General features: G+C 40.2%; 2 protein-coding genes and 1 long non-coding RNA gene across 6 annotated transcripts in view; 1 reads left to right on the top strand and 2 right to left on the bottom strand.

Annotated features, from left to right (window-relative positions):
- Window positions 1–10,977, bottom strand: part of ATP11C (ATPase phospholipid transporting 11C) — a 193,282-nt gene extending 182,305 nt beyond the window's left edge. Inside the window, exons 1-3 of the mRNA XM_038588448.1 lie at window positions 10,896–10,977; window positions 2,902–3,061; window positions 1,252–1,313 (exon numbers count right to left, since the gene is read on the bottom strand). Coding sequence (XP_038444376.1) covers window positions 1,252–1,263 — 12 coding nt within the window. The 5' untranslated portion in view covers window positions 1,264–1,313; window positions 2,902–3,061; window positions 10,896–10,977. The remainder of the gene's footprint in view (window positions 1–1,251; window positions 1,314–2,901; window positions 3,062–10,895) is intronic.
- LOC102156336 overlaps window positions 57–27,119 on the top strand; it is a 354,886-nt gene continuing 327,823 nt past the window's right edge. For all 4 annotated transcript variants that reach the window (XR_005386467.1, XR_005386466.1, XR_005386469.1 and 1 more), the window contains exon 1: window positions 57–1,208. This is a non-coding gene — a long non-coding RNA (uncharacterized LOC102156336). The remainder of the gene's footprint in view (window positions 1,209–27,119) is intronic.
- Window positions 21,470–24,814, bottom strand: CXHXorf66 (chromosome X CXorf66 homolog). Its single transcript, XM_038588451.1, has 3 exons — window positions 24,658–24,814; window positions 23,627–23,783; window positions 21,470–22,532 (listed from the first exon to the last, which is right to left on the bottom strand). The coding sequence occupies exons 1-3, from the start codon at window positions 24,743–24,745 to the stop codon at window positions 21,647–21,649; spliced, it is 1,131 nt and encodes a 376-aa protein (XP_038444379.1). The 5' UTR covers window positions 24,746–24,814; the 3' UTR covers window positions 21,470–21,646.

Here is a 27,119-nt window from a genome sequence, read left to right on the forward strand (position 1 = left end):
TCTCCCAGAGCATCCTGGGAGTCGTAGTCCGACCTGCCCCCGTTCCGCCTCGTACTGCGGGCTGGGAGCTCCCCCACTCGCCCGGACCGGGTTTGCCCGGAGGGTTGAGGGAGGAAGCGGCAGAGACCGCCGGGCCGAACCGCGGATCTCGCGCCGGCTGGCTGTGGCGGCCAGGAGCCGCCTGGGAGATCCCCGCGGTGAGACCTGTGAGGAGGACAAACGAGGCGAAGCCGCGAGTGCTGAGAGCCTTCCCTAGGACGCAAAATTTATGCTCCAGGAAACCCTCTACCCTCTCGGCTCCGAGGTTAGAGCCGCAATTTGTGAGACTTTAAACATGAAATATAAAGTTTGAATCCAGAGTTGCCACGAGACCGGGCGTCCCAACCCCCGCCTCTCCCGGTTTGCGCCGCCCTTTTGGCTCGTCCCGAGGCTTCTGGAGAAGAACTTCCAGATTCCTCTATAAAAGTAAAGATGAAATAAGTGGAGAGTTGAGAAACGTGTACTCGAGCCTCCTGCCGCGCCACATTCCCCCAGTTTAGAGCTGGGGACAGGGTGCAGCGACACCACGGGCCTCCCCCTCGTGAAGGTCGTGAAGGGCCTTTGCTGCTGGGCACAGGCGCTTCTTCTCCTCTCTGGGGTCTAGACTCATTTCAACAAATCTTTCCTGGGCATTTTCTTGGCACCAGACACTGTGCGAGGGGCCGGACACGCGACTTCTTAAAAGACCTCCCCAACGGGGTGGTTGCAATCTAATCCGGGGGACAGCGACGTGCAAAAACCACGTTTGAAAGCAATGGCTGCTAGAATAGACTCCAAGTGCTGGGGTGTAAATAGAGCAGAGCGACACTGCGTCTGCAAAGGGGCTGGGGGACGCTTTCCTGAAGGCCCTAGAGTTTGAGCTGGACCCTGAAACCTGGGAAGGCGGAGACTGCACTGGACCTTGAAACGTGGGAAGGTTTTAGAGGGTGTGACCAAAGGAGCCCAGTGGGCAAAGTCCAGGCCGAGGGCGAGGGCAGTGAGAAGGCTCAGGGTAAGCGAAGAAAAAGAACACGGGTCGCGGCAGACGCCCGGGATGTGTGGGCGGGGCGGCCCCACTGAACATTTAAACCCCAAAGGATCTTCAGAAACACCCTATGAAGTTTGAACTTGAGTCTGTGTGAGCAGTGAGTAGCCCATCCCCAGTGAAGTGCCAATGCAAGAGACTTGAGGTATGTTCCTGAACTGTCTCAATTGCCAAGAAGAAATACTTACGATTGGAAACATGTCCGGTTCTTTCCCTTCTATGGTTCCTTCCGGTTTGTTCACACTCGAGGCTAGATCGAATGATTTTGTAAGATTTATGTTAAATGTATACTAATCAGATATTAGGATATTTGATTTTATTGGCAAAATGGATCTAAGGTTTTGCTCTCTACTGTTTCAAAGATCTATTTTCAAATAGAGTTTATTTTCTGGCTTTACTTTATTGAACACAACAACTAATATAATTTGATTCACTAATTATTTGTTGAACACCTACTATGTGTTCAACACCCGCCAGCCAGGTGTCTCCCAAACAGATCAACTTTTTAAAAAGCTAGAAAAGGAGGGGCACCTGGCTGGCTCAGCTGGTAGAGCATGTGACTCTTGATCTAGTAGAGTTTGAACCTCCTCCCACCCACATTGATGTTGAGGTTACTTAAAAAAAAAAAACGCAGGCAGTACCCGTGGCCCAGCGGTTTAGCACCGCCTTCCGCCTGGGGTGTGATCCTGGAGCCTCGGGATCGAGTCCCACGTCAGGCTCCCTGCATGGAGCCTGCTTCTCCTTCTGCCTGTGTCTCTGCCTCTGTGTGTCTCTCGCGAGTAAATAAGATATTTTAAAAATTAAAAAAAAACACACACAATGGGGCAGCCCAGGTGGCTCCACGCTTTTGGGCCACCTTCAGCCCAGGGCCTGATCCTGGAGACCTGGGATCCAGTCCAATATAAGGCTCCCTGCATGGAGCCTGCCTCTGCCTCTCTCTCTCTTTCTCTCCCTCTCTCATGAATGAATGAATGAATAAATAAATAAAATCTAAAAAAAAAAAAAGAAAAAAATTTACAAATAAATTAAAAATTAGGGAACTAGAATTTTATTTTGCAGTATTCTCTCACACACCATCATGTATTATCTCATATGCCATTGTTGTTGTCCTGCTTAATAGTATAGCAGTATTGTTGGTCAGATTTTCATTTGTTATTGTAATTCTGCTATCTCTACGTCCTAATTATTTCATCACAACACCTACACTCATGGGTCCGGACTAACTTGCCTGACTATAAAAATGCAACCCACACAAATCAAAATATGCTCAGCAAAACATGAAATTTATGCAAGGCAATTTCTTCCCATATCCAAACCCAACTTGAAATTACAGTTCCTCGCATAAGCACCCTCTAGAATTACTTTTCCTTTGTGAGCTTCTTTAAGACAAGAAGAAATTATTTTTCTTCTCTTCAGTACCTCTTCACAGTTTCCAAAGAAAACCTAGGTGTTGTGGAAAGCTGTTGTCAATGACTATGAAAAGAAAACCCATCAGCCAGCATTTTTCATTTGGCCAACTGCATAAACAGAACTGCAAAAACTAACTTCCTCTTGCCTAAACTGTCAGAACCCGTGGTATATAACACCAACTCTTGTGGTGTATCAGCTGACTGCAGCAGAAGCCCCAGTCTCCTGCAGGCTGGAATCCCGAGGAAGCAATCTCCCGTCCTTATTACCGTCTTGACTACACAAAATACTGACTATCTGAAAAAGGGAAAGTGTTCTTCCCCCACCATTTCAATTCTGCTGCCCCATTTCTATGCAAGCCCCTCAGAAGCCCTCCTCTGTTGCTTCCTTTACTCTTTGCCACCTTTACCTCAACCCCTCAGAAATCTCACCATGGCAAATAGGCAGAACGACTGGTAGGGCACAGGACGAGCTCCACACTTGGGAAGGAGGGGAGCAAACTGCTCCCAGGATCAGTCAGTTAGTTGGTCAGCGATTCATGGATCCAGCAGGAAGGGAATGGTGAGAAGGAGACGGTTTTTCCATCTAATACTAAAAAATGAAAAAAAAGAGAGAGGAAAAAATTGAGGCTGTTATATCAGCATCTAAATCACTGCCATCAGCAAGTTGAAGAAATTTAACTGTTTCTGCTGAGCTTTCAAACATACTTCATAAGACTACCTTTTGCCCATTTGAAATTTCTTTCTCCCTTCCAAGTCTGCCCTAACATTTATTTTTTTCCTGACACTTATATAAAACTGATTTTAATCCATATCTTCGTTTTAAAAATTTTATTTGTTTATTCATGAGAGACAGAGAGAGAGAGGCAGAGACAAAGGCAGAGGGAGAAGCAGGCTCCCCGTAGGGAGTCCTGATGAGAGACTCGATCCCTGGATCCCGGGATCACGACCTGAGCCAAAGGCAGATGCTCAACCACTGAGCCACCCAGGTGCCCATATCCATATCTTCCTAATTATTGGCTCTCTCCAATTCATTCTGCACACTGCAACCCCAGAAATCTTTGGAAGACAGATCAAGTCACTCCCCTACTTAATGACTTTTCAGTAGCTTCTTACACCTTAGGATAAGTCCCAAATCTTGCATTAACATCACCCACAAGGCCCTGAATTCTCTGACCCCTGACTTCCTTTCTAGCATAAGGTAGGCCTACTTTCCCTCTCAGTTACCAAGCTCCACCTCACTGGCCACTTTTCATCCCTTGAGTTCCCAAAGTGCCTTTTCCCCTGACAGCTTTTGCACATGCAACCATCTCCACTGGAATGCATTCATGGACTTTGCTATTCATCCTTCAGATCTCAGCTTAAATGTCACTTTGTCAGATAAGATCAGGGCTCCCTGTTGTAGTGCTCCAAATAGCCTGTATTAATTACATCGAGGGCACTGACAAATTCGGTTAGTAATCATGGAGAACAGCAGAAGTCCAAAGGGATTGTGGATGATCTAATGTTGTTTTGCTTTTCAAAATGGAGAAGTAGGTTCATTCTAGTAATCATGAAACCAAAGGCATGCAAGCTAGAACTGACTATTAAAAGGATGGGGTATTTTAGTACAGTGGAAGAGAAGAGGCAATTTCTAGGAACCACAATGAATTCACCGAGATACAGTCTGGCCTTTAAGATTCTGAGAAAATTATTTCTAATTCAGAATTCTACATCCTCCCAAACTATATTGGGAGGATAGACAGAGAAAAGGTTAGAGACAGAAGATGATATGGCATAAGAAGAGTGAAATTTAATCTTCCATAATAAATCTTTAAGTCAAAATATATCAGTATAGTTATATTATTTAGAAATAAGGAGGTAAACACCAGAAGAAGCAGCTAAAATAATGAAAAGTATTTGCCACTAGGAGCATAGACTGAGAATGGAAAATAATAGGATAAGAGACTTACTTGTTTTCTCTTTATGAGTCTTATAACTAACCTTTAAACTATGAGCATGCATTATTTTCATAAAAAATAAAAAGTCTGAAAATACAAACAGCGTTTGGACGTGTAGACAGGAAATAGGAGAACATTCTAACCAAGATAGAAGGCACTGATGTAGAGGTGAAAATATTCTAGTAAATGGTAAGTAGACTTGCCTACAGGAGCAATGGGTCCATGTTGAGGAGTGGTAAATGATATAAAATTTAAACCTCACTTCTCAGGAAGTGACCAGAATATACATTCCATCCTATAAGAGAGTAAATCAAGAAAGAGGAAGTCATGAGATCCAGAAAATTGGATAAACATAAAAGAGAGGTGAAGGGAATTCCCCAAATGATAATGAAAGAAAGTTTAGGTAGACAGCTGTGTGGCACATCTAGAGAGCAAGCAGGCTAGTGTAGAGTGGTAAGATGGAGGGATACAGGAGGGATGTCTCTAAAGAAAAAATTTTTGAAAATTAACTGATAGATTACCTGATATGTTTGACCATGTGGAGAATAGTATTCAGAAAGGTTTTACAGTTTTATGGGAAATTAGTGAAGAATTAGTGATTAATATATAGAAAATAAAGCCAACTAAGAAAAACCAAGGCAGTTTGTAACTAGGAAAAACTGAAAGTTGCACAAAAAAGTAAATGGGTCTGGGACACCTGGGTGGCTCAGCAGTTGAGTGTCTGCCTTTGGCTCAGGGTGTGATCCCAGAGTTCCGGGATCAAGTCCCACATCAAGCTCCCTGCATGGAGCCTGCTTCTCCCTCTGCCTATGTCTCTGCCTCTCTTTCTCTGTATCTCTCATGAATAAATAGATAAAATCTTTAAAAAAAAAAAAAAAGTAAATGAGTCGTGGTGATAAAATGCTACTTGGCTCCAAAGTGAAAGACATTTACATAGCCATCACAATGAAAACACTGTCTTACTGATTACCAAATTGCAACTCTTTTGTAGTATGAAGGGAACACAAGTTGGAAAGAATGGTGTTATAAGAGTCTAAATCTGTATCTTTCATAATAAGAAGGCAATAAGTACTACCTAAAAATTGAAAGATCAAGAAACATCAATATATTACGTAGATATGCAGAAGCAAACACTAGAAGAAATAGCAAAAATTATTAAAAGTGGTTGCTTTAGTAGTACAGATCAGAAGTTGAGAGAGATGGAATAAGGATCTGCTTTTTTTTCTTTTTTTTCTTTTTTAAAGATTTTATTTATTTATTCATGAGAGACATAGAGAGAGAGGGGCAGAGACATAGGCAGAGAGAGAAGCAGGCTACATGTAGGGAGCCCGATGTGGGACTTGATCCTGGGACTGCGGGATCATGCCCTGGGTCAAAGGCAGGCGCTCAACCGCTGAGCCACGCAGGCATCCCTGCTTTTTTTCTTTACAAGTCTTATTAATTTTTTTAACTTTATGAATATGCATCACTTTCAAAAAGTAAAAATTAATAAAAAGAGTAAATAGCATTTTGAATGGGTAGAAAGGAAGGAGAGCATTCTAGCCAAGAGAAACAGTAGTCAGTAGACATCCCCAGCAGAGTATGGGTTCACAATGGGGAGTAGTGAAAGATAATTTTAATAGCTATCATTTGTTGAGTACTTGCTATGTGTCAGGTACTGTGCTAAGCACTTTATATACATTATCTCATTTATTCTCACTGACCCCCTATTGGTGGCACTATTACTGTCATTTTATAAATGAAGAAATGGAGAGGTTAAGGAACATGCCCAAAGTCACAGCTAGAAAATAGCAGAGCAGAGAGTCAAAAAGATCCTTTAGACTGCAAACCCATACCCTTAACCACCATATTTTGAGGATATAATCAACAACATTTGATCACTGATTTAATTTATAGGATGAAGGAGAGAGGTGAAATCAAAATGCCTCTAAGGAATTAAGTCTCTGTGAGTGGGAGAATGGTGTTAGAATGGTGTTTATTCATTTTAACAATTGACTACATCCAGGTAGCATGATGAAGCTCTAGCAATGAATGCGAGTGATGTGATCCACATCTCATAGAGCTTGCCATCGGTCATATATGGGAGAATCATTTGTGGGAACATCAGTGGAGAAAATTGTGAGTTCAGTTTTAACTATGTTGAAGTAGCAATAGAATGCTCGAAAATGTCCAGTATGCATAGAAAATGTGGTATTAGAGCTTGCTATAAGATGCTCTAAACGTCAGAAATCTATCTCTGGTCAAGGGAAATCAGACCTAAGAGAATCTATTTCATTTAATGCTTCAGAAACCCTGTGAGTTTTAGGAGTGCATTTTCAATGGTAGTTGGGCCTGAAGCCAGATTGTAGCTTATAGGTATAAACCATTCATTCTCAAAGCTTGATGGTTTAAGAAGGAAAAGAGATTGTATGGTAACTAGGAGGGCCATCAGGATAAGCAACTTTTTTTTCTTTTCCAAATGCAAGGAGACCTATATACGTGTGAAAGCAGAGAGGGAAGGATTCTGTAGAAAGAAGCTAAGGATTTCAGAACTAGAAGATAATTCAGGAAGCAGGGTGTGAAATGAGGTAAGGGCATGAGGCTCAGGTTTCAGGGGTGAGGAGAGACCCTTTTTCCTCTAAGGAAAGAAGGCCGAGAGGGGAGAGAGCAAATCAAACGGTCTTAGATGAAGAGGATGCCCGGGAGTGAGCATCTGTTTCTGAGTAGAGCTTAGGTTTTGTGAGAAAGGTCAATTGTAGAAGGAGGTGGAACCTCCTAAGGAATCAAAGAATAAAATTTGAAGTTCAGATCTGAAAGTTAGCAAGGCTTTTGGGTACTCAACAGTCCTATTTCACTACTTTCTACTATTTAAAACAGTTGCAGATTGAACCATCCATCAGTCTTCCTGATCGCTTAATTCAAATTTTATCTCACTCAGGCTAACATTTAGGTACTAAGACTCAGGCAGGATGCCATCAAAATCCATTAAAAATGGCTCTCTTCTTAGCAGTGATAGTGATGCAAACTCCCCTTAACAATCAAATCCAACCTTGAATTAATTAATATCTCTGTTGGTGTCTGTTTTAAGTCATATAGTTCTTATTGGCTCACTTTCTAACATTTTTAATTTCATTTGGCACTCCAGCAAGTATTTAGTCTGTCCTACTTGAAAAAGTATTTGCCATTTTGCTTTCATTTATTTCTTGTCACAGGATATAACTATAATACACCAACATGCACAAAACGTAACAAACACAAGAGCTTCTTGAGGGCAGGGCCATGCCTTATTTAATCTGTATCCGTTTCAAGGGAAGAGTGCGATACATTATTGAAGCTCAAGAAATGCTGACAAAGGAATGAATGATAATCTGTGTGCTGTTATGGGGAGAGCCCTAAACTGAGATCCAGGAGATGTCAATTCTGGCTGTTATCTAGAACTTCCCTTGGACCAATCACATACATTCTCTGGACCTTATTTTTTCCATGGGAAAATGAGGGAATTGGATGATTTATTAAATTACTTCTAACTGGGACGCCTGGGTGGCTCAGTGGTTGAACGTCTGCCTTCGGCTCAGGGAGTGATCTCGGGGGTCCTGGGATCTAGTCCCACGTTGGGCTCCCAGTAGGGAGTCTGCTTCTCCTTCTGCCTATGTCCCTGCTTCTCTCTGTGTGTCTCTCACAAATAAATAAATAAAATCTTAAAAAAAATACTTCTAACTTACGAATTTTACATGCCATTTTTAGCAGATAAAATTTCAGATTTCCAAGTGGCAATATTTAGATTGCTGTTTGAAACTTGTTCTAAGTCCCAACTAACCCACCAGTCACTGCCTGTGAGTCAGAGTAGATCTGCACCTCAGGTCATTTCTGCTAGACATAATAGACAACCCGATCTGCTACTCAAAGCTCTGTCTACTGGGAAGATTTCTCTTCCCTAGTATCTTTCTGGGGTACCTCATGGTGGGGTTGTAGTGCTTCAGTCATCTACTTTCAGATGGTGCCAGGTTAGCTATGCAAAGTTATATGTAAACCAGGCTCATGTATTTTTCTTTCTTTTTTTTTTTAAAGACTTTTAAGATTTTTTTTTTAAAAGATTTTTTTTTTAAGATCACATCCCGATGTGGAACTTGATCCCAGGACTCCGGGATCACACCCTGAGCCAAAGGCAGACGCTCAACCACTGAGCCCCCCAGGCATCCCTCATGTATTTCTTTTTTATCTTAAGTCATTTGGTCATAGGTAACTTACCACGAGGCCACAGATTTGGGTTGAGTAAGGGGCAGCAGTATGGCAGGGGGATGTGCTGTGGGAGTCTGGGCCACCTGTGCATGAAACTGATATATGCCTTCAGTGCCTACTTAGGCTGTGTCACCAGCAAGACTCCAAGATCTGATCTCTACTGCTCACCTGCTTGTACCCACCAACCTTTGTCCCATATTTTTCCTTAAGTTCTTCTTTCTAGCTAATCTCTTAACAAAAGACCCAAAGGGCATATAGCATCCTGTGGTGGAAACCAAAACTACCCCTCAAGCAATAGCAACTGCCCAAAGAGTTCCAGTCAGCCCAGAACACTCAGACCACTTTGAACTTAACTCCCAACTCCACCTGCGCAGATGGGCCGTGGAATGATCCATGGAATGACCAACAGTTATCTTTACCTCAGTATAATACTAAAATCTCCACCCAAGGAGGAGCACAAGCCTCATTTACATAACATACAATGTATGTATAGGCATGTTTCTTTAAGCCTCACGTGCCACCTCATGCCCGCCTCTACATACAACAACAAGGCTCCCCTATCTAAATTTTCATCCTAAACCTAAATAAAAGGAACCCCTTCTATTTTTTTTTTTTTTTTTTTTTTTTTTTTTTTTTTTTTAAAGATTTTATTTATTTATTCATGATAGTCACAGAGAGAGAGAGAGGCAGAGACACAGGCAGAGGGAGAAGCAGGCTCCATGCACCGGGAGCCCGACGTGGGATTCGATCCCGGGTCTCCAGGATCGCGCCCCGGGCCAAAGGCAGGCGCCAAACCGCTGCGCCACCCAGGGATCCCAAAGGAACCCCTTCTAAATAAAAGTCATTCCTTGTGATCTCCTTATTAGCTGCAAATCAAGTTTCCCTTATTCTACCACCACTTTACCTGATATGGCTCCTGTGACTCACTAAGGAACAAATTTGTATTAGTTCATTACAGCTCCATCTCACATATACACCTACCACAAGATGATGGAATAGTTCTCAGCACACCAGACTTAATGGCCAGGCAGATTTTTTTTTTGTAATAATAAATTTATTTTTTATTGGTGTTCAATTTGCCAACATACAGAATAACACCCAGTGCTCATCCCATCAAGTGCCCCCCTCAGTGCCCGCCACCCAGTCACCCCCACCCCCCGCCCTCCTCCCCTTCCACCACCCCTAGTTCCTTTCCCAGAGTTAGGAGTCTTCCATGTTCTGTCTCCCTTTCTGATATTTCCTTTTTTTTTTTCCTTTCTGATATTTCCTACCTATTTCTTCTCCCTTCCCCTCTATTCCCTTTCACTATTATTTATATAATGGCCAGGCAGATTAGATGACACTGTGATGGGCAGCCTTTGTCTTTATCCTCACTTAGTCAGGCATTCAGTCTCCCCCAGAAAACCATCAGCAAACTAGGAGATTCTTCTCCAAAGGAGAGCTCCCAGCAAAATAGGAAATCAATTGAGGTGAGCCAGATAAACATCCCAACAGGTATGTACTAGACTTTCTCAAATTCCCATGCCTCTCATTTTCACACTGTCTTTTCCTAGCTCATACCTAAGGAGCCCAGGGCTCTTCTGTAATCTTCCCTTATGAATAGAAGAATAAGATCTGATAAACCTCTTCAATCTAAGAATTTGGAGACTTTTATTTTTTTTAATTTTTTTTTTAAAGATTGAATTCTTATTTATTTATTTATTTATGATAGTCACACAGAGAGAGAGAGAGAGAGAGAAAGAGACATAGGCAGAGGGAGAAGCAGGCTCCATGCACCGGGAGCCTGACGTGGGATTAGATCCTGGGTCTCCAGGATCGCACCCTGGGCCAAAGGCAGGCGCTAAACCACTGCGCCACCCAGGGATCCCTGGAGACTTTTAAAAGTGTTTAGATGTTTATAAAGAAGCACATGGAATGAGCAATGCTGAACCAAAGTAATGAGTCTATGGTGATGGGATTTAAGTATCAATAGGTAAACTATTTGGGTGTGTAGTGAAGTTTCACTCGCTCCCTGCCTTTCAGATCACACCTTGTGACTGCCAGCTACTCTGGCCAATACCTTCTTTAGAATTGTGGAGAGAGCCAAGTGTCCCCTCTGCCCCAATTGGCCTACCTTTTGATATTCAGTACCTCCTTCTTACTCCACCCTCCTTATACCATACTACCAGACCTATGTTTTATGAAAATCTTCCTAACCAACCCTGGGTTGAACAGAGAACACTCACCAAAAAGAAAGAAAAAGATTAAACCCATCCAAAAATTACTTACACTGTTCATTTCATTAATATTCAGAGTAAAGCGGCTTTCTTCTCTATGTATGTACATAGATATAGATTGTCCAGAATCACCCAGGCAACCAGATAGAGTATGGACTTCAAAGGAACAATGGTCTTGTCATTCTTCACAAGAAGTTAATTAGCTCCTCTCCTCCAGAACACTTCTAAGACTGTGATTGGTAATGTCTCAACTCCTGCTCAGCTATAAAGTCATAGTTAATAATTAGTCTGTTTCTCTGGTAACTGTCATTTCATGACTGCTGGGCAATTGCCTATCATTAATTGTTGTTTTACTGTTACCATGGGTCAGGCATACTTTCACTGACCCTCAGGCTTCTGTAGCATGTTTTAGCCAGGTCTAATCACTATGAGGTTCCAACAGACACATTCCCCTCCCCAACCCAACATGGTTATCCAAATGAAATTCAGTTAGAGGAATAGAAAAATTACAAAAGGGTTGATAGATCAATGGACCAAATGTGTATATTTGTCAGGCAACAGTTTTCCTTTTTAAGTGCTCACTAGATCATTATCTCCTTTGGGCTGCCTCCATCAATTATTTCTCAGTCTACCTGCAAGTTCCCTATAGGGCAGGACTCTTGATGATTGCTGTGATTCACTCTAATTTAGGGATAGTGCTTCCTGGATGGTGTATTTGTAATATGTACAGAGTCCCTGATATCAGCAATTTTGTGTTTAATAGAGAGATGTGAGAGTATTTCATTTTTTGGCAGTCCACAAAGTGCCATATTTGTCAACAGTGAGTCCTTTTCTGCCTCCATGCTGACCTTGGTTCTTGAGTTTGGCCAAGAAAGAATTCAGAGCCAAACTCTCAAGTAAGCAAGAGTTTAATAGCAGGAAATGAGAATACACTCTCAAGATGGGAGTGTGGGTAGGCACAGAGATGCCAACTGCACTGGGGGTCAGGATTGTCTTTTTTGTGTGTGTTTGCATAGCTTATGGATCATAGCTAGTGTCATCTGACTGAGGTTGTTTCCAATCATCTAAGGGACTCCTCCTACCGGTTGGGAGGGGAAGGTTTTGGCCCTATATGGTCCATGTCTGAACTGTCATAGCACCCATGAGGGTGGGGGGTTGAAGGGTCAAAACTGCAATATAAATGTTTTTTTTTATTATTTTTTTTTATATAAATGTATTATAATGAAGCCATAGGTTGCTGTAGGGCAGTGGTTATAGGGAACAACACATGCATAACCCCTCCCCACCATATTTCCCTGCTGTTTGGAACTTGGTTTCCTTTTAATCAGTTGGAAAGCATTTGTTTCCTGCTCATATCTAACTAACTACCCACTCTATCATATTAATATTTGTTGTTGTTATTAATTATTGTTATTTAGTGGGGAAATCAACATTCTTTGGTTTAAACTAAAGCTGTCTCAGGAATATATGGCAATTTCTCTAATCAGCTTTTGTTCTTGGCCCAGATCATAAACAATATTCATGATCTTGAATGTACAGAGAATTTATTTATAGCCTTGACATACTTTTCCATGAACTGTTTAAATATCAACATAGTCCAAACGAAGCCTGCCAGAAAAATAAATGATTTTATTCATTTCTGTCCGTGACCTTCCATAGAAAGAAATTAAGTATTACATAACTATAAAGAACTGATAGAAACAGGCAAAAGTTCAACAAACTGTTGTGATTGATGAAATTACATATATTTTGGGTTTTTCTGTGTACCTTATATTTCCTTAATGTACTTACACAATGACCTTTCACATATTTTAGAGGAACATGTATGCTTATTTCAATTTCTTCCTCAATTGCAGGGATGGCAAATATATGGCACATATGTTGCTACTCCCCGCTCTCAAGTTCATAGCAGACAATGCTAGTCAATCTTGGTACTTTTTGTCACTAAATTTTGAAGTAATCCCATGATCTTTTGCAATCCAGCCCTCTACACAGCTATGTGAATAGATCAGAGTGATCACCTGAGATGGAAGCCATTTGTCATTCTTGTTCACACCATGTCTTAGTTGAGGATCAGTGGTGACAAGGAGTACAAACTCGTTCAAACCAGATTAGGAAAGGGACATTTACTATAAGAATACAACAAATATTACAAATGTCTGGACTATGAAGGACAGCCAGGTTATAGAGTGATTGGAACTAGAATTGGCAAGCAGAAACAGGTTGCTTACTCTTTCTCTCAGCGACTGCATAGTGTTTCTCTCTTCTATGCTTCTCTGTGTCCTCTTTCTTTTGACTATCATCTACCTTCTACCTAACATGCCTTCCCAGCCATACTCTACATGTTATTTATTTTTAAAAATTTTTTTCTACATGTTATTTAATTCAAGCATCCACATAGTTCTCTCACTAGAGTCTGTCTCTTACTGAAAATTCTCAAGAAACCACATCTGATGGCCGACCAAGTTATGGGCTCCTAGGAGGTCAGTTGTCTACTTTTGGTTCTCCAGAGTTTAGAGGAATGGAATCACATTGTTGGAAGGACTGTCCCTCTCAGAAGCTATAAGCTTCTCCAGCATAAACCTGAAGAAGTTGGCAAATTGACTAATCTGCTTACATGTATTCTCCTATTTGTCCTTCCTGAGCAGTTGCCAGATAAAACAAGATGCCCAATTAAATTTGAATTTCAGGTAAATTGTGAATATTCTTTGACATATGCATGCCAAAAAATTATTCATTGTTTATATGAAATTCACACTTAACTGGGCATCCTATATTTTGTAATTAATTAATTAATTAATTTTAAAGAGAGAAAGCATGAGTGGGGGGCAGGGTAGAGGAAGAGGGGGAGAGAGAAGCAGACTCCCCACTGAGTGAGGAGCCTAATGTGGTGCCATGTAGGCCTCCATCTCATGACTCTAAGATGATGACCTGAGCTCAAATCAAGAGTTGGCTGCTTAACCGACTGAGCCACCCAGGCGCCCCAGCATCCTGTATTTTTATTTGCTACATCTCTCAACCTTATCCCTGAGTCCTCCTCCTTTAGACTCACTCCTTGAACTGGTACAGTGATATTTTTCCAGTAAGTCAATAGCTGTTACCTTGGAGTGTGGATAAAAATCCTAAAACTTAAAAATATCTCTATTAGAGATTCAGTGTGGCCACAGCAATAGTACAAGTTTAGAATAGTGCATGTTTTACTATTATTGGCTCTATTTTTGAAGACTTGCTATTTTCTTTCAGGCTAATTTTAGTAGAGCTTTTTTTGGAGGGGAATGGACTATCTCTTCCACAGAATAGAAGCTGGGGGCGTCTGGGTGGCTCAGACAGTTAAGAGTCCAACTCCTGGTTTTGGCTCAGGTCATGATTTCAGAGTCAGGGGATCCAGCCCCACCTCAGGCTCCTTGCTCTGTGCTCAGTGCAGAGTCTGCTTGAGGTTCTTTCTCCCTCTGCCCCTCCCCCACCTTAATCAATCAATCAAGCAAGCAAATCTTTCCTTTTTTTAAAAAAAAGATTTTATTTATTTATTCATGAGAGAGAGAGAGAGAGAGAGAGAGGCAGAAACATAGGCAGAGGGAGAAGCAGGCTCGATGCAGGGAGCCCGATGTGGGACTCGATCCTGGGACTCCAGGAACACGTCCTGGGCTAAAGGCAGGTGCTGAGCCACCCTGGCATCCCTCAATATCAAATCTTTCAAAAAAAAAAAAGAAGAATAGAAGCTGTTCAGAGGCAGAGTCTAACTGATATTATTTCTATGTATATCACTCAATAGTGTTTGGAGCAACATGAATATATAACAAATGTCACAATTTCAAAAAATAACTTTACTGTAAGAGTTTCTTAAAAGAAGTTGAAGTAGTGTTGACCAGGGCTTGTGACTCTTGGGTAGGATTTGTTTAGGATATTTAGGACTGCTCATTCCTCTTCGATAACCAAATAAAAAACAATGCACTGGTAACAGAGGACTGATTTATTCATTAGTGGCTGGCTGAAGCCCAATAACCTAACACAGTGTGCCATTATGAGGTTGATTGTAGATGCCACTTACACTTTCCAAGTAGGAAGGGGGCCTCCAACTTTACACTAGAATTGTAATCTTGGGGCCAGCCTGTATATTCACATATGGAGAGAGCGAGTGTCTACTTGTCCAACTAGAACAATGAATGAGGACCCCAGAGCTTTCTCACATACCTATTCACAGATTGTGCAGAGAGCATGGCAAACACGAATCACTGTTCAAGGCAGTGACCTTGTCTATGAGTGCTGAACTCTGACCAATCAGATTAGTCACTCCTTTTCCTAGGGGGAGGAGTCAGTGCAATTGATGGGGTGTAAAGGATACCTTCCTCCTTAGCACTCCCCTCATATTTTGTTTGATTTTAACTATTTTTTAGGCAATAACAATCTCTTTTTTAAGATTTTATTTATTTACTTGAGTGAGAGTACATGAGCGGGGGTGGGGGAGAGCAGAGGGAAAGGGAGAAGCAGACTCCCCGGCTCAGCAGGGAGCCCGATATGGGGCTTGATCCCAGGACCCTGAGATCACGACCTGAGCCGAAGGCACTTAACCAACTGAGTCACCCAGGCACCCCCAGGCAATAGTAATCTTCGCCATGTAGGTTAGTTTCCTAGGACTACCATAGCAATGTACCCATAAACTGGGTGGCTGAAACAACCAAAATTTATTCCGTCACAGTTCTAGAGGCTAGAAGTCTGAGATCAAGGTGTCAATAGGGTCATGTCCCCCTCTGAAGATGCTAGGGAAAGATCTTTTCCAGGTCTCTCTCTCAGCTTTTGGTCATTTCTTGACTTGTAGCAGCATAACTCCAAACTTCACATGGCACTCTCCCTGTTTGCTTGTCTAGGTCCAACTTTCCCCTTTTTATAATAACACAGTAATATTGGATTAGGAGCCCACTCTACTATGACCTCATCTTAACTAATTATACCTGCAATGAACTTATTTCCAAATAAAGCCACATTCTAGGGTACTGAGGGTTAGGACTTCAACGTATGAATTTGGTGGAGAGGCACAATTCAGCCTATAAAGGTATTCCATCATTCATAAACCATGTATCTCTTGTGGCATCTCCTGGATTTCTTTCTCCTCTTATTTCAATACTTCTTACAAAGTGTTTTGATGTAGACTGTTTGTGTGGCAGACCTCTGAGGCCTTATATACTTGAATAAAACTCGATCCATATTACCGCAGATACGACAGAAGCATACACCAAAATGTAAGCTTTAGAAAAAGAAACTAACAAACTCTGGCATACATACAGGACCCATGGGATGTCATAGTCACACATAAAATATTTTTTCTATCCCATCCAGCATTGAGTACCCACGTAGTGAATAGGGGAGGTGTTCTTTGGGAGACTGGCTACAGCATAAAAGAGGTTTAAAGCTCTAGTATACCATAAATCTCGATTTTAGACATGTATTGTTTGGTGCATGGTAACAGCAAATGAAACAAGAAAAGTGGCTTGATTTAGATTATGGTATTTCAGACTGGTTTGCTGACAGTCTCCTAGGCTAGCAATTGTGATATAGATCCTGAAATAACTTACTCATCCATCACTTCAATTTTTAAGTGGGTATATAATATGCTGTTATTATTTTCTATAGTAACCACAAGAGATCAGCATAGAAAGCTTTATTTTCAACAATTCCACTCTTTGTCACTGCTGTTCTTTGAACAAAACTAAGGTTTATAAAAGAGACTTGTTTACACAACAGAGATATATTCCTTTTGCCAACAACTATCACTTTCAGAAGCTGACTGCCTTTATTGTTAATAATCTATAATATCTACCATTAGTTCTGTAGTACATGAGAATTTTATTTAACTTTGTAGTGAATACCTTTTTATTTATTTAGATGAACACATGGAAAGTAAAGGTAGGAAGCTCAGCCACATTCTTGTATTCCAGTTTGTAGCCAAGCAATTTAATATTGATTTTCATATTGATTGATTGATTGATTGATTGATTTTTAAAGATTAAAAACAATTTTTAAGTTATCTCCACACCCAATTTGGAGCTTGAACTCACAACCCTAAGATCAAGAGTCACACACTACTGACTGAGCCAGCCAGGCACCCCTTGATTTTCTTATTTTGCAAAATAGCAGAGAGATATAGTCCACTCTTAATATTTGTAGGACTACTTATTCTAGCCATTCCACATCATAGGCCTTTCTCTCTTCTTTTACTCTTTGCAGTTACCTGCCTTTGATCATTTCAAAAAGTTATTAAAAAATAGTCCATTTTGCTAGGAAAATAGGTGACTAAGGGAAGAGATTGATGATAGAAGATATATATGAATTTTTATTAGTAGAAATTTCTACTATTCAGAGAAAAATGGCTATATTGTTTCTATATTTTATTTTTTAAAGTAAAATGCATGTGACATTTATCACTATTTTTTCTCCTTCTGCAGTCTTTTCAATGTGTTATTTTGATTCAGGCATATAAGGGGATAATTCTAAACAAGTAGAGCTATCTGAAAGTTCTTAGATGTAAGCTATAATTAGCCCCTGCTTATTTCAAAAGTGGCCCTTTCTATGCATTATATAAATAATTGCAAAACTAATTAATCATGCTTAACTCTTGTTTTCTAAGGTCACAGCAGCACAGGAATAATTGAGGGTTGTATATTGAGTTACAATTAAGGAGATACTTGGCTGAAGCTCCAACAGAGCTTTTTTCTGACTTCTTTTTTTTTTTCCTTTGCTGCTTTTAATTTTATAGGGAATGCATGCAGTATGGTGGGGACTATAGGATTTGGGGAACTGATAAAGCTGAAGATTTTTCCTAAGTCTCTGTTTGACAGTACCATAATCATCCCACCTGTGGTATATCACTTCTTTCTGGCCATTTAAAGATCTGTGATCCCTGGCACCATGCCATGCTCTTCTGGCCTCCCCACCACTGGTAAAAAGTGGTCTTCTTGCCAAATGAACATTCCTTCAGCTCTTCACAGCTCCCCCTTCCCACAGGAGGGTAGAAGAGAGGATATTGAAGCATCATTTCAGCTCCATGATTTTATAGTTTCAGGTAGAAAATATATGTGAGCAATGTTTGAAATCTAACCATTTAGTACCTTTTTTTTTTTTTAAGTGATGGGCTTCTAGAAAGAGCTGTACTAAATAAAAGGAGCCAAATATAATTCATGTCAGTCCCATAGCCAGGAGCAAGGTATGAGTTTTGGAGATGAGTGTGAGAAAGGCAGATTCAACAGAGAGTGGGGATAGCCAGAGAGGGAAGTCCCATATTTGAAACTGACTTCACAGGGTCTTCTGGAGGGAGAATGGAAATGTATGGAAGCCCTGGGCCCATTGAGCATATGATCCTGGCCTGCTGAACAGCAGAAAAGAAATAAGAGTGAGAGAGAAGGGAAGTGTAAATAAAGTACCATGAGAGATAAGACAGTGCTGCAAGAAAGCCAGGAAATAGAAATATGGACTTTCTTACTTAAATCAGGACATTTCCAAGAAGTACTAAGGACTATCTATTGCAATGATAGAACTTACTTGAATTTTTAGCTTGGGCAAGTTTCCACTGGTAAATTTTTTTTTTTTTTGGTTCAAGTTCTTTTCTGACTCACAGTACATATTTTTATTACTTATTCTATGCTGGCTTTATGTGTGAAGCCCCCATTAATGTATTAGAATTTTACATATTGAATGAGCTTCAAATATTCTGCAGACTACTACTCTATAATTATTTTTAATTTTTAAAAAATATTTTATTTATTTATTCATGAGAGACACAGGGAGAGAGAGGCGGAGACAGGCAGAAGGAGAAGCAGGCTCTATGCAGGGAGCTGGATGCGGGACTCGATCCTGAGATCCTGGGACCCCAGGATCACACCCTGAGCTGAAGGCAGGCGCTTAACCGCTGAGCCACCCAGGCATTCCTCCTGCTCTATAATTATTTTTTTAAGATTTTATTTATTTATTCATGAGAGACACAGAGAGAGAGAGAGACAGAGGCAGAGACACAGGCGGAGGGAGAAGCAGGCTCCATGCAGGGAGCCTGATGTGGGAATCAATCCTGGGCCTCCAAGATCACGCCCTGGGCTGAAGGCAGCGCTAAACCGCTGAGCCACCGGGGCTGCCCCCTGCTCTATAATTAAATGTGGTTTAGAAAGGAGCTACATACTCATGCACTGTGTCCTTAAGATATCATTATCATTGGTTGTCACTGCCAGTTGGTTATTTTAATTATATATTAATATTCACAGATATTAAAGTATTACAAATCTCTAGGCTTCAAAATGGGAAAGCTTAGATTATTTAGTTTTGCCTACTAAGACGTTGGTTGAATTTAAACTGAGAACCATACAATTTCAACTTCTACTATTTCCAGGCTACTAACAGCTCAGATTAACTCTAAAATCATTGCATAATACGAAGCCAGATTATCCAGTGACATAATTTTGAAAATTTAACCTTAGATGCTGTCAAACGCTGATCAGATCATCTGAACAGAGCAGCCGTTAAAAAAAAAAAAAATAGAGAGGGAGACAAACCGTGAGAGACTCCTAACTCTGGGAAATGAACAAAGGGTTGCAGAAGGGGAAGTGGGCGGGGGGTTGGGGTAACTGGATGATGGGCACTGAGGAGGGCACTTGATGGGATGAGCACTAGGTGTTATATGTTGACAAACTGAACTTCAATAAAAACAAATTTAAAAAAAAACTAGGAGGCATGCCTCAGTGGCTCAGTGGTTGAGCATATGAATTTGGCTCGGGTCTTGATCCCAGGGTCTTGGGATTGAGTCCTGCATCAGGTTCCCTGCCGGGAGCATCCTTCTCCCTCTATGTCTCTGCCTCTCTCTCTGTATCTCTCATGAATAAATAAATAAAATCTTTAAAAAAAATTAGGAGATGGATGGGGAAATTTGAATACTGACTGGATAATTGTTATTGAGGAATTATTGTTAATTTTTAGGTGAGATACGGTAGTGTGTGCATGTACTTTTTAAAAAAGTCATCTCTACACCCAGCGTGGGGCTCAAACTCACAACCCCATGATCAAGAGTCACATGCTCCACCAACAGAGCCAGCCAAGTGTCCCTGTGTATGTATTTTTTTTTTTTTAAATTTTTATTTATTTATGATAGTCACACAGAGATAGAGAGAGAGAGGCAGAGACATAGGCAGAGGGAGAAGCAGGCTCCATGCACCGGGAGCCCGACGTGGGATTCGATCCCGGGTCTCCAGGATCGCGCCCTGGGCCAAAGGCAGGCGCCAAACCGCTGCGCCACCCAGGGATCCCCTGTGTATGTATTTTTAAAAGTCATCATCTTTTAGAGCTATAAATGGGAAGGGCAATGAATAAAAGTATAAATAAAATAAGATTAGCCACGTAATGATTACTATTGAACCTGAGCAATGCTTATATGGGTGTTCATTATACTACTTGCTCTATCTACTTTTGTATATGTTTGAACTTTTTAAAAATAGTAAACAATTTAAAATTTTAATCAGAAATTTCACTTGTATTTGTGAATTTTAAAAAGACCAGGGTTTTCTTTTTTTAAATTTTTTTTTTATTGGAGTTCAATTTGCCAACATATAGCATAACACCCAGTGCTCATCCCGCCAAGTGCCCCAATCAGTGCCCATCACCCAGTCACCCCAACCCCCTGCCCACATCCCTTTCCACTACCCCTTGTTTGTTTCCCTGAGTTAGGTGTCTCTCATGTTTTGTCACCCTCACTGATATTTTCACTCATTTTCTCTCCTTCCCCTTTATTCCCTTTTACTAGTTTTTATATTCCCTGAATGAATGAGACCATACAATGTTTAAGACCAGAGTTTTCTGGGATCCCTGGGTGGCGCAGTGGTTTGGCGCCTGCCTTTGGCTCAGGGCGCGATCCTGGAGACTCCGGATCGAATGTCGGGCTCCCGGTGCATGGAGCCTGCTTCTCCCTCTGCCTGTGTCTCTGCCTCTCTCTCTCTCTGTGTGACTATCATAAATAAAAGTTTAAAAAAAATTATAAAAAAAAAGACCAGAGTTTTCTAACCCAGGAAAATTTTAACCCTTTATAGTTTGTCTTTTAAAAAATGGCAGTAGGAAATCAAGTTATAGCTCCCACAATGCTTTTTATTTATTTTGATTTATTTTAGTTTTGTTAACATGACCTAATTTTATTGAATTCAGTATTTCTTTTTTTTTAGTTGAAGAATAGTTGACATATGATATTGTATTAGTTTTAGGTGTAAAACATAGTGATTGCACATTTACATACCTTATTAAATGGTCACAACAATAAGTAGCAGTCAAGGAGACTGATGTTAGAAATGGCTATCAGGAGTTTCCCTAACTCCACCAGAGCTAAGCACATAACAGCCATTTCTGCTAAGCACTGGGCACTACAGGAAGCCAGTCTTAAACTGTGAGGACTGTGTATAAACATTAAAATATAAACTTGAGAAAAAAAAAACGTAATTGGGTTGAGACTTCATTTAAGGGCTAATCCAAGGGAAAGAGGAGTCCAGGATACCCATGGTTTGCATGTGCACATGTGCTTGTGGTTTCCTTCCAAGTGACCAGATCTAAGTAAGATACATCAAAAGAGCCTTTTGCCTCTAAAATTCAATAATAACAGTAAAATCATTTGTTATGTCATACATTTAATTAGTATTTTTTAAATAAATTGCTTCCAAGATGGATAGGGCTAATCTTAACAATTGCAAATAGATGTTCAGCTATCGGTGTTTTAAAGGATGATGAGCATAAAATAGTTGGTATAAGTATGCTTCTTAACAGGTGGTTTTTATTTTTATTGAGTCTTTAATTTTCTTGGGCATCTTTAAGGATGGCCTCATTGCATTTTATGTTGCAAATAATGGTTACCTCCCTATCACTGTCATCACTGTCATATGTCATCAAATCACTGCTACTCATATTGCCACAGAGTGCATTGTCTCTGTTATCTGCCTTATGAAAGAACTTGGAAAAGGATGTTGCTTCACTTGGAAAAGGTGAGTTTTGAGCATTTCCATTCATTGCCTCAGAAACATTGACCAAAGGCTCAGAAGAAGCTCTGCAAACAAGGCATTTTTCCTTACAGCATCGGCAAGGCTTGATTAATTGAGGCCTAGATAATATGCATGCCCTATCGGTACTAACTGACCTTTTTAGATTACGATATCTGGGAGATTTGGTTAATTTCTGAAAACTGGATCGCCTGGGTGGCAATTTTCGCTTTCGTGGACAAGATGGCTTTGTTGGCCTGTCTGGATATTGTAGATGGTCTGGCCAAGGTGGCTTCACTGCCTTATTTGAATAGGATGAACAGGCCTGACCACCTAGCTTATGGGCATGAGCTAGCTTATATTGCTTTTCTAGACTGTGTATTCTATATGACTTTTCTGGGTAGGATGACTTCAATTTTTTTGGTTGCCTTGATGGCCTACATGACTTTTCTTGACTTGATGACTTGTTTAACTTTTCTGTACTAGATGATAAACATTGCTTTCCTGGATATAAGGGCCTGATTGACTTCTCTGCGGTGGATGGCATGGATGACTTTTCTGGACTTGAGGGCCCAGAAAACTTATCTGTACTGGGTAACATGGCTTGTTTTTCTACACTGCATGGAGTGGCTATCTTGGATTGACTGAGTGATATTTTGGATGATCTGAACGGCTTGGCTGTCACATCTTCTTTCTTGAACCTGAAAATAATAGGAAATTTGGAATAAAACAGTTTAAAATAAAAGAGTAATATTGCTATCACCAGAAAACACAGGCTACCATGTCAGTTTATATTTTTTCATCTTTTTTTGGCTCTAGTGGGAAAATTGAACACAGAATTGGAGTGTGGTGAAAGCCATAATTTCAGTTACAGATATGAATGCATGCTGAATACTTATTTTTCTTGAGAATACTTTTATGATTTTAGACACATTAGATAACCAAATAGCCTGCATATGGAATGACACAAAGTTGTTTCAAGTCTACTGTTGAGAAGAAGAGGGAGTATTTCACTTATTCTAGAAATTAAACTTTAAGAAAAGTTGCAGGTTGATATGCAACTCATACACAGCTGTCACAACTTGTCATAAGGAAAGAATAAACTCTGAGACTAGAGTCACTATGACCATCAAGTTATCTATCCATGCATATTTATATCCACAATATTACTCTAGAAATAAAGGGACAGAGCACTGGTGTATTTTAGTCAGCAGTCCTTATACTGTGAAATTTTTAGAGAACTGCTATATGAGGGCCAGCCTGATCCTCCTATAGGAAAGGCAGGGAGTTGAGACAATGAGAACAACAACAGTGAATAATTTTTCATGCTGTTATGCTTTAAAATGGTAGAATATCCAAAATGTTTTATTATTTTTGGAATGCAGAGACCCAGCTCTCTCTCTGCTTCTTCTTTTTTTTTTCTCTTTTCAAATTATTTCTTTAAATTCTAGTTGGGTAACATACAGTGTAATATTGGTTTCAGTCTCTCCCCTTCTTTATTCTCCCTGTCTTATTCAGATAGTCAAGCCCATTCTTTTCCTAGACTCAATTTATGATGAAATTAATAGCTTGGGGCTCAGCTGAACCCTCAGCAGGAGAGAGCTTTAGAATATGCTAGAATTGATCATGTACTTGAGAATATTTAAGAGCTGATACTGTTGAAGTGAAGGAATCCACCCAGAAGATGAGCTCTTTAGCAATCTGGGGTTAACATTAAGTCACCACAACAACAATGAAACCACCACTACATGTATACACACACCTTGCATTCTTAATTTAAGAATGTAAAACTTACGTTCCGGCTTTGGGTGCATCGTCACTCATACAGTTGTAATGAAGAAAACAAAAACAGGTAAAGACAAAAGATGTGATCATAATGCCAATTACGATAATGAGTAGACGTCTCCTGACATCGTCCATTTTATTCTCCACTGGTTCACCGTGCTTAGCTCCTGTCAAAGAGATTGTTTCACCAGAAAATGTGTTAGGTAATCCAGTTTCCTTCCATTTAATAATGGTTTATCAGTAAAGATCAAAATCAAATCTTTTCATCAATGATTTTTTAAAGGAAGATCAGTGTTCCACTGTCATTTTCCTCCCTGTATCACATTCCGAGCCACAGTATAAAAAGCAATATAAGCTAGCTCATGCCCATAAGCCAAATCTGGGAAGCATCTCCAGCTAATCAGTGCAATTACCTTGGTTACCTCTGCATTATGACTTGCTCACCCCATTACCTAGGATTTTAAGTGTATGTATGTCTTGCACATGTGAATGCACTTGAGTGTTAATGTTTTTTTTTAAAGATTTTATTTATTCATGAGAGACCTAGAGAGAGAGAGGCAGAGACATAGGCAGAAGGAGAAGCAGGCTCCCTGTGGGGAGCCTGATGAGGGACTCAATCCCTGGAATCCAGGATCACTCCCTGAGCTGAGGCAGACATTCAACTAATGAGCCACCCAGGCATCCCTTGAGTGTTAATGTTTGTGTGTGAATGTGTACGGTGGGAAAGGGGACAGGACAAGAAAAACTCTTGTTGAAGCCCACTATATGTTAGGTACCATGCCAAATTAGTTGAGGGCAGGGGTTGGTGGATTGGGTGGGGAAGGGGAGTAAAGGCAGACAAAATGTCTATTTATGCTTCTATGTTACTTGTATTTTTCACACAGAGGTAAACTCTTAGATGTTTTCCTAGAAATTCTTAAAGACCTATTAGTGGCAACATTCAAGAAACAGCAGATCTCTTAAACATAGCTTGTCTAATTAAGTGCTCAAGTATATAACATAATAGATCCTAATTTCTAAATTTTAAGGTTAGACACATACCTGTAGTAGAAGATTCATAACTTTGGTTTGTATTTAAACAACTGTTTGTCCAAATGAATAAAAGTAGGACACAAATGAAAAGATTCATGTCCAGGGATTTGTTCAAATGTCTCTTCTGCCAAGGAGACTCCTGTATTTGATATGGTTCAAGCTTGTTCTAGTTTATGACATCATAATCATTTTGTGTCATAGTCTGACAACATAATCTCACCATGGAGATGCCTGAACTTCTGTGTATAAGCAACATCAAATGAGGGATGCCTGGGTAGCTCAGCAGTTGAGTGTCTGCCTTTGGTTCAGGGCCTGACACCGGATTCCTGAGATTGAGTCCCACACTGGGTTCCTTGCATGGAGCCTGCTTTGCCTCCCTCTGCCTGTGTCTCTGCCTCTCTGTGTCTCTCATGAAAAAATAAGTAAAATCTTAAAAAAAAATCAAATTATTTTTAAGTTTATTTCTCCATATCAAATATTCTATCAAATTCAAATAAAGAAGTTTGTGGCATTATTTAAAGCACAGAGGGAGCTATTTAGAGAAGATAGGGAAAATGGGATTGCATTAGGTATTGAAGAACTGTTTCTCCTTATTAAATGGTAAGGAGGTACTTTTCAGCCTTGTAGTAATTCTTTTTTTTTTTTTAATTTTTATTTATTTATGATAGTCACACAGCGAGAGAGAGAGAGGCAGAGAGAGAAGCAGGCTCCATGCACCGGGAGCCCAACGTGGGATTCGATCCCGGGTCTCCAGGATTGCACCCTGGGCCAAAGGCAGGCACTAAACCGCTGCGCCACCCAGGGATCCCAGCCTTGTAGTAATTCTTAAGTGTTATAGGGGTTAAACCATCCTGGATATAAGTCTATAGGATTTTTTTCTTAACAAAATTAAGGTATTTTAAAGCAGTAGTAGTTAAAACAGTATGGTACTGGCATAAAAATAGACACATAGATTCAATGGAATAGAACAGAAAAACCCGGAAATAAACCCACAATTATGTGATCATCTAATCTTTGACAAAGGAAGAATGAATATACAATGGGAAAGCTGGACAGCCACATGCAAAAGAATTAAACTGTACCACTAACTTTCACCATACACAAAAAGAAACTCAAAATGGATTAAAGACCATTTAGAGACCTGACACCATAAAAATCCTTGAGGAGAGCACAGGTTATAATCTCTCTGAGGCTGGCCATAGCAACACTTTTCTAGATATGTCTCCTTAGGCAAAGGAAATAAAAGCAAAAATGAACTACTGCGACTACATCAAAATAAAAAACTAATGCACAGTGAAGGAAACAATAACCCCCCCCCAAAAAAAAAGTTTCAGAGTGTCCCCAAACTATTCTTTTATGGTACAGTAACTCTTTGTTTTTACTTAAAAATAAATTGTAATGGTGTGCCTGGGTGGTTCAGTTGGTTAAGCATCCGACTTTTTTTTTTTTAAAGGTTTTATTTATTTATTCATGAGAGACACAGAAAGAGAGAGAGAGGCAGAGAGAGACACAGGCAGAGGGAGAAGCAGGCTCCACGCAGGGAACCTGATGTGGGACTCGATCCCAGGTCTCCAGGATCATACCCTGGGCTGAAGGCGGCGCTAAACTGCTGAGCCACCTGGGCTGCCCAAGCATCCAGGTCTTGATGTCAGCTCAGGTCAGGAGCTTGGGGTTGTGAGATCCAGCCCCGTGTCAGGCTCTGCACTGGGCTGGGCGTGGGCCTGCTTAAGATTCCCTTTCTCCAAAAAAAAAAAAAAAAAAAAAAAAAAAAAAAAGATTCCCTTTCTCCTTCTTCCTCTGCATCCCCCCATTGTAATGGTTAGTGAAGGCCAGTGAAAATAATGATGTCTGTAGTTAATATAAGGCTCTGAAGATTAGAACTCGGTGTTCTTTTTTTAAAAAAAGATTTTATTTTTAAGTAATCTCTACCTACACCCAATGTGGGTCTCAAATTCACAATGTACAAGTCCCCAATACACTATTTGAAAGTCAATTTAATATTTTAGCAAAAAATGGATATTACTGAGGGAATGGGTCTCATCAATTTTCCTAAGCCACAGTATGCACTTACAAAATTTAAGTTTTCAAATAAAATAATTAAAATTAATTTTTCCCACCTCTTATACTTCAGTAACAATATTTTTTTCAGTAGCCTTATTTATCTGTCAGAAAAAAAAATTAAGATTTGGATATCCTTTAACTTTTTTATTGAGCTGCTGCTAATCGTCAGGCTAAAGCTCAATCCAATCATTCATTTATTCAACAAACATTTATGGAGTGCTCCTATAATGCCAGATACCATGCTTAATGCTGCAGATCCCAAAATAGTCAAGATAAATATTTCTGTACCCATGGAACTTATATTCAAGTAGAGGATACAAGTAATTACAAGATAGTGTGTAGAGAGCTATATTAAGACTAGGCACAGTGCTTGGGGAGAGAAAAATCATTCTAACAATAATTTGAAAGAA

The sequence above is a fragment of the Canis lupus genome, chromosome X (assembly GCF_011100685.1).
Source record: "Canis lupus familiaris isolate Mischka breed German Shepherd chromosome X, alternate assembly UU_Cfam_GSD_1.0, whole genome shotgun sequence".
Lineage (NCBI taxonomy): Eukaryota > Metazoa > Chordata > Mammalia > Carnivora > Canidae > Canis > Canis lupus.

Excerpts from the sequence above, each read along its gene's own strand:
- CXHXorf66 (XM_038588451.1), bottom strand. The coding sequence starts at position 24,745 with ATGAATCTTTTCATTTGTGTCCTACTTTTATTCATTTGGACAAACAGT. Across the intron at positions 23,784-24,657 it reads TTATGAATCTTCTACTACAG|GAGCTAAGCACGGTGAACCA; the intron begins GTATGTGTCTAA and ends TCTCTTTGACAG. Across the intron at positions 22,533-23,626 it reads GATGCACCCAAAGCCGGAAC|GTTCAAGAAAGAAGATGTGA; the intron begins GTAAGTTTTACA and ends TATTATTTTCAG.